The following is a 17,113-nucleotide window of genomic DNA, read 5'->3' as shown; positions in this document are numbered from 1 at the left end:
GATCCTTGTGCTCGTCAGATATCCCGGGCGTGTTCCCCAGACCTCAGCATCGGCTGCTGCTGCCACCTGGAATGTTCTTTCTCACAAAACCACATGGCTGTCTCCCAAGTCTCTGCTCAAATGTCACTCAGTAAACCCTTTCCTGATCACTGTCTTTAACCATTGTACCACCTGTCTCCACCCCCTAAGTGATTCCTCCCAATTCCCCATTACACCCTCCTCTCCTGTCATGTCCTCTGTAGGGATTATAAGCCTTCTAGCATCCTTCATGTCATAGCTATTTGTTGATAGCTGGTCTTCCCCTGGTACAACACTGGGCACACAGAGGGCTCCCACTCTTTGCTGAATGAAGGAAAGAACTCTGACCTACGCTAGGACAAAATGCTTTTCGGAAACAAATACTAACAGCCCAAAGAAATTTCAACTGCTATTTTCCTTTTGTTGTTCCCGAATCACTCATAAGGGGGTGACTTCTGTTCCTAGGGAGGAATGTCCAGAGGCAGCTGGTGGCTGAGGGTCCTTCTAAACCCTCCCTCAGAGTCTCCTTCCCCCTCCCTCCCCCACCAGCCACTCCTCAGTCAGTCAAGCTCTCTTTCCCGATCCCAGGGTCCAATGTGACATCTGTACCCGAGAAGGGGGTCATGTTTATTTGTTCATATTTGTTGAACGAGTAAGGTGTTCGAAGCCTCACTTGCTGGTACCTTTCCCAGATGCCTGGCAGAGGCATCAGTAAAAGCCTCGGTGAAAACAGGATGGGCAGTACGTTCAGAAAGTCCTACTCAGAAAAAAATAAACTGAAATACCCTTTTGTAGAGCTAAATGCATTCCTTGAAAATTTTTCAAAACATGTTTTGGGACAACAGAGGCCCCTGATCGGAGCGACTCAATTCCGACTTAGCTTTGTTGAACGGCGCACTCTTAGACCTGCTGCTTCCTCACAGAGGCTCTGCTCCTCCTCTGTCTCAGCTCCTCTTTCTCTCTCAGGTCTCGGCTTCAAGGGCACCTTCTCGGATAGACTTTCCCTGACCGCCCCTCCTCCATTACATTGTCCGCATCGGGGGCACCCGCCAGTTTCCTTCCTGACACTCGTCACTAGCTGACGTTGTTTTTATTGGTGTAATTATTCGTCATATGTCTAGTATCCAACCAGACTGCAAGATCAGTGAGAGAGGAGCCACACCTGCCCCGAGTGTATGCAGTGCCCAGCCCAGGATAGGCATGATATAAACGCTTGCTGGATGAATAGATAAAACAAGGTAGTAAAGGAAAATGTTAATGAGATCCTAGTGATCTTAGGAACACATTGGTTTTTTTTCTGGATTAAAAAAAAAAATTTAACCATGTTGACTGTGTACCAAATTCTCTGAAGCCATGCCAGGCACTACGAAAGGCGAAATGAACAGGACCCTTGCCTTGCCATTTTAAAATGAAAATGGGGGCGCCTGGGTGGCGCAGTCGGTTAAGCGTCCGACTTCAGCCAGGTCACGATCTCGCGGTCCGGGAGTTCGAGCCCCGCGTCAGGCTCTGGGCTGATGGCTCAGAGCCTGGAGCCTGTTTCCGATTCTGTGTCTCCCTCTCTCTCTGCCCCTCCCCCATTCATGCTCTTTCTCTCTCTGTCCCAAAAATAAATAAACGTTGAAAAAAAAAAATTTTAAATGAAAATGGACAAAAACAAATGTCAACAAATATGGCCAATCTGGTACAAGAGGGCCCATGTACACTCAATTAAACCTAGAAACTTTGGGGGCAGCTGGGTGGCTCAGTCGGTTCAGCGTCCGACTCTTGGTTTCGGCTCAGGTCGTAATCTCAAGGGTTCATGAGTTCGAGCCCCACATAGGGCTCCACGCTGCTGGTGTGGAGCCTGCTTGGGATTCTCTCTCTCTGCCCCTCCCTCATACGTGTGTTTTCTCTCAAAATAAATAAACTTAAGCCAAAATTTGTAGGTTTTGTTTTTTTAAGGAGCACACCAGAACACATCACAATATGCTGGAAAGGCAGTGCCTATGTGAACATTTGACGAATAATTACACCAATAAAAACAATGTCAGCTAGTGACGAGTGTCAGGAAGGAAACTGGTGGACAGTGTAATGGGGGAGGGGCTGTCAGGGAAGGTCTATCCGAGAAGGTGCCCTTGAAGCCGAGACCTGAGGAGGCAGAGAAAGAGGAGCTGAAACAGAGGAAGAGCAGAGCCATCCTGAAGTGGCAAGAGAGGCAGAACGTCAGGGGATGAGTCACATGTGGGGAAAGCACTGCAGAGTCAAGGTCTCAGGGTGGCCTGATGATGTCCCTTCCTCTGTTTCTAGAGGGACAGGTCCTGCTGCCTGCTACTGACCAGGCATATCTCCCCATGGGTCTTGTCCAAACCTGGGTTCCTTTGGGTTTTATTCCCATTTCTCAGGGCTTAGATCAAAATGTAAACGTGAGGTTAAATGGAGAAAAAAAAAAACAACAGAACAAAAGTGATAGATACAAGGAGGGCCCTATTTTAGGATAAAAAAAAAAAAATCTGAGATGATGGCTACAGTTCTCTTCCTGACCCTTTGTTGTATTCTCGAAGTTTTCCTTAACTGACTCACTCCTAATAATCAGAAGAAAAGCTCCAACCTTAAAAGGTGTTAAATGCACCTGAGTCCCTGGGTGATATGACCCCACCACAAATTTCAGTAAATGTCCAATCATAACCCCAAGTAAAATTTTGTTGCTTCCTTGTCTGAGAGAAGGTTCGGAAAGGACGATGAAAATATGGAAAGACGAGGTACAAGCTTTAGGAATGAGGCTAATGAGAAACAAAAAGCTTCCCCAGTTCCTTCTGAGCAGAGGGAGGTGGGAGGAGAAATATTTGGCTGGCACATTACAGATCATTGCTAATGACAATGGGGAAGGTCCTGGAAGGAAATGCAAAGAGCAACAAAGACCTCTCTTCGTCTGGGAATTGCATCAAAGCCGGCCAACAACCATCTTCTCTCTCCCTGCTGGGATCCCAGTGGGGACAGAGACACAGCAGTGAACGTAGAGGCCCCACTCCTGCCCATGGAGCCTACATCAAGCAGAGGGGACAGACCGTAAACAAAACAGCAGCACAAATAATTTTTTAATTACAGTCAGGCTGGGGGCCAGAAAGAAGTCTGAGGTGCTATGACGGCGTATAAACAGTTGAGCCAAAACAGGTGAGTCAAAGGTGAGCCAGAAGTGAGCCAAACAGAAGGGTCAGAAGGAAGGGGACAGTATGAACAAGGATCTGGGGACAGAAAGAACTAAGCCCCCTTGGGGATAGGGAAGGTCAAAACGGCTGAGGGCAGAGTATAGCAGGGAGCTTCATGCAGGAAAGAGCTACAGCAGGCAGGGGCTACGTCAGGATTTTGAACTTCATCCTAACTGCGATGTCGGCTAAAACAACTCCATAAAATATTAGAGGCAAGCAAGGGGCCACACTGGGGATATTGAACTTTAATCTCAATTGTAATGTCAACTAATAGAAAAAGGACTATGATCAGAGGGGATGCTCAGGAAAGGAAAAGGAAGCCAGGCTTCTGTCTTGAGCAAATGGGTAAATGGTGCCATTTACTGCTGCTGGAAATGTTGGGAGAGCCAGAACTGGAAAAGGCAGATCGGTGATCTGGCTGAACTCGAGATGGCTGTGACAGGTGGGGACAGAGGTCGGACAGGCAGCTAGATGCACCGTGGTGGAGGGAGGAGGAAGGATGGGGTCAGACACACAGCTGGGAGTTGTTTGCAGATGTTTGCAGGCTGTGGATGAGCTCCTTCAGGGGAAATGTAGAGGGAGAAGAGCCGAGGTGAGCTGTCACCTGAAGGGACCCCTACCCGCAAAGGTGCACAGCAAACGAGCTTACACGAGAGACTGAAAAGAAGCCGTGGAGGGAGTGGCATCCCAGGAGGGTGTGGCATCCTAAGAGGCACTCGGAAGGTTTCAAGGACGAGGGGGGTGAACTGCGCAAATAGCTGAGGGAAGAACACATAAGTTACGTTGAAAAACCATCACTGGACACACAGCCAAGAGGGGCTTGGGTAGCAAGGTGGGACAGAAGCTAGACTGCAGCGGGCTGAAGAAATGAGAGCTGGGCGGATGAAGGCCACTTTTAAAGACGTTGGGCTGTGGCACCTGGCTGGCGCAGCTGGTAGAATGTATGAGTCTGGATCTTGGGGTCTTGAGTTCGAGCCCCACGTTGGGCATAGAGATCACTTATACACACACACACACACACACACACACACACACACACACATATATATAAAATAAACACTTCCAAGATGCTGGGCTGTGACAGATGAGGGAGAGAAAAGGTGGTGGCTGGAGAGAGTCGTGGACTGAGTCCAGGCTGACTGCTAGGGAAGAAAGAGGGACTCCAGTGTTTTTACAGGCCAAAGGGAAAGACCTTTTAAGAGGAGTGTTGGGAGGGGGGATGGGCTAAATGAGTTATGGGCATTAAGGAGGGCACTTGTTGGGATGAGCACTGGGTATTATTTGTAAGTGATCAATCGTTGAATTCTGAAACCATCATCACACTGTACGTTAACTAACTTGGGTTTAAATGAAATTAAAAAACTAAAAAAAAATTTTTTTTGAAAGGCGGATCAAGGACCAGTAGACAATTTACAGGAATAAAGTAGGCATAAGAGAAAGAAGGGAATAATCCCTAGGCTGAAAGACAGACCCTGGCAGGATGGAGGGATACTTCCCATGATGCTGCCATTTGTTACAATGATGGAGACCAATCAGCTGCAGTGATGGCTAGCTTTTCAGGGGCGAAGATCTCAAGTACGAAACAGATTATTTCTTTTGTAATTATGTGCAAAGATTAGAGTATTAAAGGAAAAATTTTCCTTGCTTAAAGATCACACTTGTGAAGCAGAATTTATTTAAACAGTAATCTGTCCTAACCACTTGTCCTAACCCCATTTGCTCTTGTTTAAATATTTTAATATTTATTTATTTTTGAGAGAGACAGAATGTGAGCAGTGGAGGGGCAGAGAGAGGGAGACACAGCATCTGAAGCAGGCTCCAGGCTCTGAGCTGTCAGCACAGAGCCCGATGTGGGGCTCGAACCCACGACCATGAGATCATGAGCTGAGCTGAAGTCAGACACTTAACTGACTGAGCCACTCAAGCGCCCCTAAATATTAATTAAAAATATTTTCTCTTTCCTTAAGCTACTTTTTAACAAAATTATAGGCTAAAACATATTAGATTCAAGAGTTAAAATGAACTAGATTGCAGTGAATTCTCAAGAAACCTACGTCCAGAACATTCTATTCACATCAGGCCTAATATAAGCCAGTACCACTGGACCATTACAAATTCATTTCAGATCTCTTTATTAACAACGTGTGTGTTTCCCAAAGAGCTTCAAAAATCTATTAGCGTTCTTAAGCCAGTCTCTTGTTCTTCCACTCTTCCAAGGCTACCGAAGGAAAGCAACAAGACAAGATGGGACAGCTTCTTTCCTCTGCCAGCCAGTGTCTTAAAATACTTCTTCAACCACCTTTGACCCTGCCTGGTATTGCTGACATTCAAAGCAACCCCCAGAGGCAGAGCAGTGGGAAGAACTGTATGTCTCCTCTCAAAGACTGAAGGGAGAGCTGATAACATCTTACACAGAGCAACTCTCACACAAAGGAAGAGACGCCCCAGACTTCAGTTAGGACACGCTACATCCATAGCAATGAGAAAGTCATGAATTAAAATGCATTTCTAAACACTGGCACAAAGAAAAAGCTGCATTTTCAGGGTATTAAAATAAGGACAGTGGTTAGATGTGTTTGGGGGCTAAAGAAATCATGTACACACAAGGCTAAACTACTTGTAGATATCAACCTGAACTTGAGTATACAACTTTCCAAAGGAAAATCCTTAGGCAAATAGCAAAAGCTTTACCTGATAGGTTATAAATAAGAGACTAAGCCTCAGGGAAAATAACACAGTCAACGGTATTAGACCTGGAGTCAATGTTGCCTCATATATAGACATTCGTTTTTCCTTCTGTGTGTGAATGCAATAGCCTCGTTAGGACTTTTCTCCTTATTCTCGTCCTAGGAACAGATCTATTCTTTGTACAGAATTAAGTCTAGGCAGGCTGGTCTGGGCATTCACCAGGTCCCTGAGATCTTCCTGCTAAGCTAGCTTCAGATCACTGGGATATATTGCATCCGCTAAACAGCTGCTCCCCTCTTTCTGGAAGTGAGATCGTTAACGTTTTGAACCAAACCATCAAATGTGCTGTCAATCCAATAGTCAGAAACTAACTCTATGTGAGGAGTCCGATTCCTTTTCCACAGTTGAGGGCAGTAAAAAACGAACAAACAAAAACCCCAGAAGCCGGTACGTTCCCACCCCAGGGGCAGCCTGAGGGGTGGGCAGGAAGAATGAAGGTACCCACCTCCTTAGCTCTGCAACCAGGAGCACAGTGCAGGGAACCCCCAGGGTCATCAGAGAGATGTTGTTGATGGCGGGCTTGACAAACGCCAGGCACGTTGTGACCGCAGACAGGACACAGACCACCGCCTTGAACCTGCCCCTGAATCGATGGAAGCAAAACCAAACTGTTAGCAAAGGAGGTCTTGTTTGTTTGATGAATGCTGGCAAAGCACAGGCACCACAGGCGGAAATGCAAGCTGAGAAGACGTCGTGCGCAAGGTACCAGGAGTCTAAAACCCACTCACAACCATGGGCTCACTAATTCTACTTCTAAGAGTTTATTCTTAGGAAGTAGCCAGAAATTTTCAAAATATTTAGCCAGGGGGTACCTGGGTGGCTCAGTCAGTTGAGTGTCAGACTCTTGATTTCAGCTCCAGTCATGGTCTCATGGTTCTTGGGGCTGAGCCCTGTGTTGGGCTCCGTGCGGACAGCACACAGCCTGCTTGGGATTCTCTCTCTCCCTCTTACTCTGCTCCTCCCCTGCTCATACTTTCTCTCTCTCTCTCTCTCTCTCTACCTCTCTCTCTCTTTCTTTCAAAAATGAATAAACAAACTTAAAAAAATTAGCCAGGAGATTGGTGAAATGAGAATCCATGTAAGTCCCTGAGGGTAAGATACGGATAATTATTTTCTTAGTGTCCTTTTTCTCTTTATTGTTTTCAGATCTCTTACAGCAGCGTTTAGCAAACTTCTATAAAGGGTGAGAGAGTAAATATTTTAGGTGTTGCAGGTCACAAGGTCTCCGCAGCTACTCAAGTCCACCACTGTGGACAGTAAGTGATTGGGCACGGCTGTATGCCAATAAAACTTGACTTGCAAAAACAGGCAGTGGACCCATTTGGCTCACAGCTTGTCAAGCCCTGTTCTACAAGGCAAATGGGTAAGACTTTTACAAGAAAACCAGGGACCACTTACAAACTATAAAGCTCCCTAGTTTAAAAGGAAAAAAAAAAAATCTGTCTAGTACACAAAACTATGTCTTAAGAAAAAATTCTAATCGTGTCTTTATGTCCTGGCAAGTCACAGTCTAGCATGCACTGGAATTTTGTGTTGACAAGTCTTTGACCTGACAAATCTTAGAAAAATGCCATCCTCACTCCCTTCAGTGCAGGTGCTTTCAGTAGAACGTGCCAGAAGTGGCGACGTGATCCCGGACGCGTTCCTCCTTCTCTCCCTGGGACTCCATTTCCTCATCTATAAAATGAAAAGCCTGGACTAGATGATCCCTAAGGCCTCATCCATGACTGAAATTTAGGAGCACATGATTTTCCTGAAGTTTCTTTTATTCCTCATTAGCACAATTTACTTTGGCCGCGAGCCCTGGAACAGGTCACAGTTGGGAAACTAATTTGAATGAAATTCCATTATAAAGAAATCAAAGTGCATTGAGACCTCCAAAATACAAATTTATCTCTTAGAGAGGAAAACCATTTATCATCAAGGCACAGGAAATCATTGATGGGGCAGCCAACTTTCTGACTGGAATGGACAGGAATTGTAGCCCTGAACTTCAACCAGAGAAAAAAAAATACATGTGTGGGAAAGGGTCCAGGCAGCAAGTTCTCAGGAGAAGCCTGTTTTCCTCCTGGCCTTGGCTGGCAGCCTTTGCTACTGGATGAAAGGCTACCTGCTCCACTCTGAGGACCACAGCCCGCAGCTCCCCTCCCCCCATCACACACCCACAATAACTCTTATGGACCCACAATAACTCTTTCACTGGGTTTTGAAATTCTATGAACCACACCAAGGCCTTTCAGCCTTTTCAGATTGGAAAAACCAAAAAAACCACCATTCCTAAATTGCATCGCTTCTCTAGATCAATGGCTGAGGGGTGGGTTAGTGAGGGTGACGGCGATTTAAGCACAGGTGTTCCAGCTAACAGATGCGTGTCACTTTTTCTCCTTCCATCTCGTACTAACCGTGGGACCTTTGACAAGTCACGAAACGCTCTAAGCCCCAAGTTTCTCTACCCCGTGGGGTTCCCGTAAGTATTAAGGCACTTCACACAGTGCCTGATGCACAGTATGTGCTGATCAAATCCACTCTTAGTGTTATCATTACCATCATGTGAGAACAAGTGAGACTTTAAGTAATGTTACTGTGAATCAGATCTACTCTCGGGGAAAATCTGGGCTGCTGTTGCTCTGTAGAGGTCTGCCAAACAGTTCAAAGGCAGCAAGCCTGACGAAATTTGCTTTCTTCAAGGAGAACACAGGCGGACTACCTCCAGGTCGGTCCAGAGGGTGTGAGGGAATGCGCTTCAAGAAGGTGGCTTAGCCAACAAAACAACCTATGAACATACAAATCTGTAACCAGCAGAAGTCAACAGAAGTCACAGGGACAGTCCCGCTGACCCCAGAGTCAGGGTCCTGGGTACCAGAGAGCTGGGTACCCGGAGGTCCTGGGTACCAGAGAGCTGGGAATGTCCAGGAGGGACGGGGTCTGACAGGGTGTTACCTTATCAGTGACACCAGGCAACTCCTACTGTGGTCTCTGGTCCTGTTCTCAACTTTCCAGCCCATTGTGGGCTCAAACTGGAGCACCAGGTCAGGGAACCCTTATCACCCCTTCTTCTTCAATTCTCCCAATCAAACCCTGGTAGCCCAACACCATCAATATAATATTATAATAAAGCTGCTACTGTTATCATTAGCCACCCATTAGAGCAGTGGTTTTCAACCATAGCAGACCCTGGGCCCCTTTTCTATAGCAAAAACCTGGTAATGCCTCCCCGCCATTTTTAAAAAAAAATGTTTATTTTTGAGAGAGGGCGAGAGAGAGAGTGAGTGTGAGCAGGGGGAGGGATAGAGAGGGGGAGAGAGAGAGAATCCAAAGCAGGCTCGCGCTGTCAGCATAGAGCCTGACGTGAGGCTCGAACCCTTGAACTATGAGATCATGACCTGAGCTGAAGTTGGATGCTTAACTGACTGAGCCACCCAGGCGCCCTTAGCCCTTTTTCCAAAGTAAAATTTATTTTATGGATGATAAAACTCCATCACCGTAACCACCGAAAATATATCCACAGACTTCCCAGATGTCTCTTAAGGGATGGAAATGTCCCCGGTTAAGATCTACTGCTCTAAACTACCCTGTAGGACTAAAACATGATCTATTTAGAACAACCAGACCATGATATTCATAGGACTAGAGCAGTGGGTCCTGGAAGGTCTGCCCATGTCGTTTTATAAGTAAGGAACTGATAAGACCCAGAGAGTCTAAGCCCCTGGCCACAAGTTACCCAGCTAGAGCAGGATGGCCAGACCCCAGTCTGCACCCATGCAACTCAGGATTCAAAAACTGAATTGGATTATAAAGTGAGAGCTGTCCCTAGATCATGTGGAGGCAAAATTGTAAAAAAAAAAAAAAAAAAAAAATCACAGGAGGATAAATCTTTAAGAAGTGGAAACAATTAGCCTATAATAGTTCTTTGTTCTTGGAGTTTATTTTCTCAAAACAAAAATGTTTAAAAAATTATTAATAACCGGGGTGCCTGGGTGGCTCAGTCGGTTAAGCATCCGACTTTGGCTCAGGTCATTATCTCACAGTTCGTGAGTTCGAGCCCCATGTTGGGCTCTGTGCTGACAGCTCAAAGCCTGGAACCTGCTTCAGATTCTGTGTCCCCCACTCTCTCTGCTCCCCCCCCTCTCAAAAGTAAGTAAGGGGCACCTGGGTGGCTCAGTCAGTTAAGCATCCGACTTCAGCTCAGGTCAAGATCTCATAGTTTGTGAGTTCGAGCTCCGCATCGGGCTCTGTGCTGGAGCACAGACAGCTCAGAGCCTGGAGCCTGCTTCAGATTCTATGTCTCCCTCTCTCTCTCTGCCCCTCCCCTGCTCACACGCTGCCTCTCTCTCAAAAAAAAAAAAAAATAACATAAAAAAAATGTAAAGATAAATAAATTTTTTTCAATGTTTTATTTATTAATAACCATCAACAGCTGAGCGTATGATGGTTCTTAGGACCTGCCAACTATTCCTGTTTATATCATAAACGTTAATTTCCCTGCTGTTCTAGACCTTACCTTCAAAATACTTACCAATGTTAGACATTTGTAATAACTGCTAGCATTTACTGAGTCCTTACTCTGTACAAGACACTGTAGTGTATATTTTACAGGATTTTCCCATACATTTCCAACCCCATGAGGTAGGTACTCTTCTTATCTCCACTTTACAGATGAGCAAACTGAGGTACCAGGGCTTTAAAAACAAAACCTATTACCCAAATCCATGCCTGTCTGATACAATCCCTTAGCCACCACACGTTGCTCTCCTTTCTCCAGAGATCTCAGGCTGGAACTACTTTTAACGTGTTTTTAGAACCACTCCTGCAAAGTCGAGATCACAAACAGACATCAACTGGTAAATTTCAACAGCGAAACCACACAATCCCTGGTTTTGACGTGAAGTCCTTGGTCTGGCCCACCACTTGGGCACAGAGCTGCACCTGTCCCCATGTCACAGGCAGTGAGGCTCACAAAAAGGGGTCTGGTCGTCTTGCTCTGCCTGTCACTGGCAAGTTGAAGGTGGACGAATAGACCTGAACTCCTTATTTATAACGTGTTGTTCTCCCGTAACACCATCCCTCTTCTTTGTTCATTCCCACTTTCTCCTTCAATGTACGTGCGTATCTCAGAAATGCTCGGCAGAAATCTCCATATGCCATTGGTAGTAATGAAAGCTAACTCTGTATGCTCACCATGTGTGCTCTGCAGGATCCCCTCACAAGATGATTATTTCCCTGGTTTGACAAGTGAAGAAACAGGTGCCTGGGTGCTCAGTTGGTTAAGCTTCCGACTTCGGTTCGGGTCGTGACCTCACAGTTCGTGGGTTCGGGCCCTGCATCAGGCTGTTTGCTCTCAGCACAGAGCCTGCTTCAGATCCTCTGCCTCCCTCTCTCTGCCCCTCCCCCGCTCGTGCGCACTCTCTTTCTCTCTCAAAATAAATAAATAAACTTAAAAAAGAGGAAATAGAAAGCTAAAGAATCAAGACAAGTCACACTGCTTGTAGGCAGCAAAGCTAGGATTCAAACCCAGGGCGTTCCCAAAGCCAGGGACATAAACATCTGGGATGCTCAGGGCCCCCAAGGACTCTGCCCAAGCTGAAAACAGTGGGGTCACATCTTCCCAGAGAAAACGTGCAGGGTGTTGCGATGAAAAAGGTCCTAAGTGGTACTGACTTCTCTGCCCCATGATGTGGGCTTTGTTGTTAAAAGTTGGTAAGCTTCTAGAAATACATCCATTTTCCTCTCTCCTGCTCATAACATTTCCCCACTTCTCCCTTCAAGAAAGAGAAAGTTTTTCTTTTTCACATCATGAACACATTAAAAACTGTCGCTTGGAGGGGCGCCTGGGTGGCTCGGTCAGTTAATCGTCCAACTCCAGCTCAGGTCATGATCTCGTGGTTCATGAGTTCGAGCCCCACATGTGGCTCTGTGCTGACAGCTCAGAGCCTGGAACCTGCTTCCGATTCTGTGTCTCCCTCTCTCTCTGCCCCTCTGCCGCTCACGCTCTGTCTCTCTCTCCCTCAAAAATAAAGATTAAAAAAAATTTTTTGTAAATAAATAAAAATAAAAATAGTTGCTTGGAATTCCAAGTGGCACCTCTGGAGGGCCATGAACAAACAAAACCATTCTTCTCATGCTCGCAGCTTCTCCCTCAGATCCCAGGACTTGAAAGCTCAGATCTGAGAACCAAGAGGCCCCTCAGCGCTCAACCTCCCACACCCCAGGCTCAGGGCAAGGATGGAGGTGAGCGGTGGGCACCTTCGACACCAAAGGAGAGGCCAAAAGTAAATGATGTTTCTCAGCCAGAGTCAGGAAGCCCCTTCTCCACCTCCCAGGGCTTTCTAAGTGCTTCCTTTCCAGTCCCGTAACCGAAGCGGAACACGCACAAGACTGGAAACCGGAGACCGCCCAAACCAACCTGCTACACATGAAAGCCTCCCTCCCCCACTGAGGAGAAAGCCTCAGCCAAGGAGACCGTATTTCTCCCAAGACCAGGAATGCCCTTCTTATCACTTCTAGTAAGCAGCTGGCTCACTCCCTCGTGGTTTTGTGATCCAGGAACCTTGAGGATACCTGAGCTGCTCGATGATACTCAAAATACTATTTAATTCAAATCCTTCTTGTACAATGAAAACTGTACAGCTAGTTCACTTGAAGTAGGTCTTCTCCCTATCTCATTTTAAAATACATTTTCAGTGTTAAAAATTAACATGCACTCTTTAAAAACAAAAACTGGGGGCGCCTGGGTGGCGCAGTCGGTTAAGCGTCCGACTTCAGCCAGGTCACGATCTCGCGGTCCGGGAGTTCGAGCCCCGCGTCAGGCTCTGGGCTGATGGCTCAGAGCCTGGAGCCTGTTTCCGATTCTGTGTCTCCCTCTCTCTCTGCCCCTCCCCCATTCATGCTCTGTCTCTCTCTGTCCCAAAAATAAATAAACGTTGAAAAAAAAATTTTTTTTTAAATAAAAAATAAATAAAAAATAAAAATAAAAACAAAAACTGTACAGCAGTATAGATCAAAAGCAAACACGAAGGTTCTCCCCTCCCCACCCCATTCCTAAGAGTAGCCAATGGTGGGGCACCTGGGTGGCTCAGTCGGTTAAGCAACTGACTTGGGTTCTCATGGTTCGAGCCCCGCGTCGGGCTCTGTGCCGACAGCTCGGAGCCTGGAGCCTGCTTCGGATTCTGTGTCTCCCTCTCTTCTGCCCCTCCCCCCACTCCACTCAGCCTTTCTCTCTCTCAAAGATTGATAAATATTTAAAAAAATAAAAATAAAAAAATAAGAATAGCCAATGGTATCGGTGCCTGTCTTCCTCCTCCAGGCATTTCTGTGCATATACAAAAACATCTACTCAAAAAAAGATTAGTTCATTCATTCTCAAACTAGGATACCATGTGCTTTTTGCAGTCAGCGTGTTTTATGGACACTCCTCCACCTCCATCCATAGAAGAGAGCCTCATCTTTAACACCTATAAAATTCCTATTCCTGGTCACAGTACCAGAAAAACCGTAAGGAATTCTTTTATTTTCCCAGTAGAGCTCTTCCCTGGGTATACACAGCTTGCTTAATTATATCCATGTTTTTAGACTACATCTATATATAGTGACAAAACACAGTGTCCTACAGAGAAATATGTGAGTAGTATATTCTAGGAACCCTTCTCATCATTATGAGGTTGGCTCTCTTCTGTTCCTTCAGATATTAACAAACCTCATACCTCCTCAGAAAGGCTTTCCCTGATCAAACTCTAAATCGGCACCCCATGTCACCACTACCCCTTACCAGCTTTACTTTTTATCATGGCACTTACCATAACATTGTATTGTTTGTTTGTTCATTGGTTTGTACCCTCCTCAACTTCAGTATAAACGCACTGAAGGCAGAGACTACTGTTTTGTTTACTGCCAAAGCCCAGTGCCTAGAAAATTACATAGTTAAGTGTTCAAAAAAATACTTACTGGATGAATAACCATGTAAGCATCATAATAGATATGAAAATGCATCTTTTGGGGCGCCTGGGTGGCTCAGTCAGTTAAGCGTCCGACTCTTGATTTCAGCTCAGGTCCTAATCTCACAGTTCGTGAGTTTGAAAGGAGCCTGCTTGGGATCCTCTCTTTTCCCTCTCTCTCTGCCCCTCCCCTGTTCATTTTTTTTTTCTTTCTCTCTCTCAAAATAAAAATGAACACTAAAGGTTTTTTAATGAATAAAATGCATCCACTCTTGAAATTCTGAATTTCCAGCTTAAAGGTGTGTGTGTGTGCATGCGTGTAGATCTCAGCAGAAGCATAAACCAATACCGTTTGACAACTACAGAATCTATAACTGCAGGAACTAATTCCTTAGTGGAGTTCTACTGTAAACTTAGCAAATGGTAGAACTCGACTGGACTCGAGGAAATGTTCTAGCAGCAAACCAAAGGTCTTTGAACTACCATTCCATAATTTCTCCCCCACTGAAAATCTTTCCACTTTTGTTCATATCCTATAAGGGAGACATTTGACTTTTTCCCCCATTAGCATATAAATTCTTCAAGTATACTAAAATTTCCTCTTTAATCAGTTTGTTTATGGTCTGACACGATAAACAATCAGTGGATATTAAATAAGTATATGATAAGCTCATCACAAAGTTAGGCTACATCATGTGCTGTTTTTCTTGATACGTACGTGGATATATTGGGTACTGCACCTAGCAGTGAATGCAAAAATGTTTAGCACGAGCTTACCTGTCATTCCGAAAGATCTTTGGTAGATACCTTCTGGGGAACCACATGGCCAGAGCACACATCAGAACCCAAAGGATTGCAAGTTCATCAAGCATCTGACCCAAGAAACTTAGGGTTGCATGGAAGTAGACAGATCCAATTCCTAGAATCAATTACAACCAATCACAAAGGTCACCACAGAAGAACAGACTCACAAATTCAATACACTGCTGAAGGACCGCCCTTTCAACCAACCACTGTCCCAGTCACCAGATCACGTTCGCACTGAAAGCAGAAGCTAAAGGCAGAAACCCCTACCACCTAGGCATGCACGCTCGAAGCCCTAGAGAGCGGATTTCAAGCAGGACCCAATGTCAGCACATCAGAACTTTAATAATCCCACAGTTAGACACACTCTGTCCTCATCCACCAAGGCTTCATGGGAACAGGCAGTAAACGAGCCAACATCCTCTCACCGTTAAGTATTCCCAACCTGCTGTGGAAGGAAATGGAAATTGCACAAGTGTTTCCCAGAACAATGAAGGCTCCAAACATCTAGAATTTTCTTTTTTTAAATTTTGATCCGTTACACTAAAGTCTCATCAGAGTTCAATCATTTCATGTGATCGTCTTCAGAAGTTGTCAGAAAATGGCACTGGCACAGCACTGATAGCCATTACATAAATAAACCTTCGAAGGCAATTAAGTGATAATTACAGTCAACCTTGTTATCAAGGCCGTATTCAAAAGAGCCCTCCTTCTGGCGTCAAGCAAGCAAAATAAAAGTTGGCTGAGACGTCAGAGTGACTTTGGTTTACAAAACATAATGTTCAAACAGGACAGGAAGTGTGCAGAATTCCATTTCCTCCCTTTCAGCCCATGCTTGAAAATGAATCCACTTACCCACTACCACTAAGAGAGTCCATATTAGGTAGATGCCACTGTTGAAGCATGTTGCATACTGACGAAACAAGCACATGCAGATGGGCGGTAAGACGAAAAATAAGACATTGCTGATCTGGTGGGGGGGATGTAAAATGAAAAGAGAAATATTAAGTCAAAGGGCAAAAAATAAAGCCGTGTGTTCCAAATATGCTCTTTGCAAACTGGGAGGAATGTGACCATACCTCTTGTCTAAGCTCTTACGTTTTTTGTTTTTTTTGTTTTTTTTTTTTTAACTGCAGATACAGGGAAATTTAAGACTTCTTTCATGGGGACTCCTTCCCATCTCTTTGATTACGGGGGCAGCTTCAAACCTTAGGTAAAGATCAAATTTTCAGGTTCTAGTGTGGATTGAAGCCTCTTTTCTCTCCAGGGGGTATTTGCTTTTAAAAATATATATAGGTTATCTAATGTAATATACTCAAAATAGTATCATTTCAACACATAATCACTATTGAAATATCACTAATGAGCTATTTTACATTCTTTTGTTCACATAAGGCTTTGAAGTCCAGTATGAATGTCATCCTTCCAGCAACCTCCATCTGGCCCAGCCGTATTACATGTGCTCAGCAACCACAAGTAGCTAGTGACTATCATGCTGGTCGGCTCACCTGAAATTTTTTTTTAACTTATTTTTAATCTTTTTTTGGGGGGCGGTGTGGTCATAGCCAGTTCCTTTATCCCAAATTTTTAATTGAGGTAAAATTCAGACAGCATAAAATTAACTATTTTAAAGTGTACAATTCTTGGAGCGCCTGGGTGGCTCAGTTGGTTAAGTGTCCGACTTCGGCTCAGGTCATGATCTCACAGTTCGTGAGTTCGAGCCCCGCGTCGGGCTCTGTGCTGACAGCTCAGAGCCTGGAGCCTGCTTCGGATTCTGTGTCTCCCTCTCTCTCTGCCCCTCCCCACTCATGCTCTGTCTCTGTCTTAAAAATAAATCAAACATTTAAAAAAAATTAAAAAAAAGTGTACAATTCAGTGTCCTTAAATACCCTCATAATATGCAACCATCACCTCTATCTAGTTCTAAAACATTTTCATCACCCCAAAAAGAAATCCTATACCCAGTATGCAGGCACCTTCTACTCCCTCCTTCCTGCCCCAGGCTCTGGCAACCACTAATCCTTCTGTGTCTACGGATTTACCTATTTTGGATATTTCATAAAGGTGGGATCATATAATATATGACCCTTGTGTCTGGCTTCTTTTGCTTAGCATAATGTGTTTGAGGTTCATCATGTTGTAGCACGTATCAGTACTTCCTTCTTTTTTGTGGCTGAATAATACTCCATCATCTGAATACTCCATTTGTTTATCCTCTACTCATTAATGGGTTGTTATGAATGGTGCTGCTACGAACATCCATATACAAGTTGTTGACTACTCATTGTCTTCTGGGCATATGCCCAAGCTGGCATCACCGGATCCAATGGTAATTCCATATTTGACTGATTGAGGAACCACCACACGGTGGCCCACAGTGGCTATACCATGTGAGGTTCCCACCAGCAACATACCAGGGCTCTAATT

General features: G+C 45.0%; 1 protein-coding gene across 2 annotated transcripts in view; it reads right to left on the bottom strand.

The window, feature by feature from the left end:
- Window positions 1–17,113, bottom strand: part of ACER2 (alkaline ceramidase 2) — a 34,349-nt gene that overhangs the window by 6,687 nt on the left and 10,549 nt on the right. For both annotated transcript variants that reach the window (XM_047064889.1, XM_047064880.1), the window contains exons 2-4: window positions 15,542–15,656; window positions 14,660–14,801; window positions 6,397–6,534 (exon numbers count right to left, since the gene is read on the bottom strand). In XM_047064889.1, the coding sequence (XP_046920845.1) occupies window positions 6,397–6,534; window positions 14,660–14,801; window positions 15,542–15,617 (356 nt within the window). In that variant the 5' untranslated portion in view covers window positions 15,618–15,656. The remainder of the gene's footprint in view (window positions 1–6,396; window positions 6,535–14,659; window positions 14,802–15,541; window positions 15,657–17,113) is intronic.

The sequence above is a fragment of the Lynx rufus genome, unplaced genomic scaffold (assembly GCF_022079265.1).
Source record: "Lynx rufus isolate CCGP_SWC_20201006 ecotype Redwood Valley unplaced genomic scaffold, mLynRuf1.p SCAF_10, whole genome shotgun sequence".
NCBI classification, from domain to species: Eukaryota; Metazoa; Chordata; class Mammalia; order Carnivora; family Felidae; genus Lynx; species Lynx rufus.
Note: the sequence above shows the minus strand (reverse complement) of the source record. Positions and strands in the feature narration are given on the sequence as shown.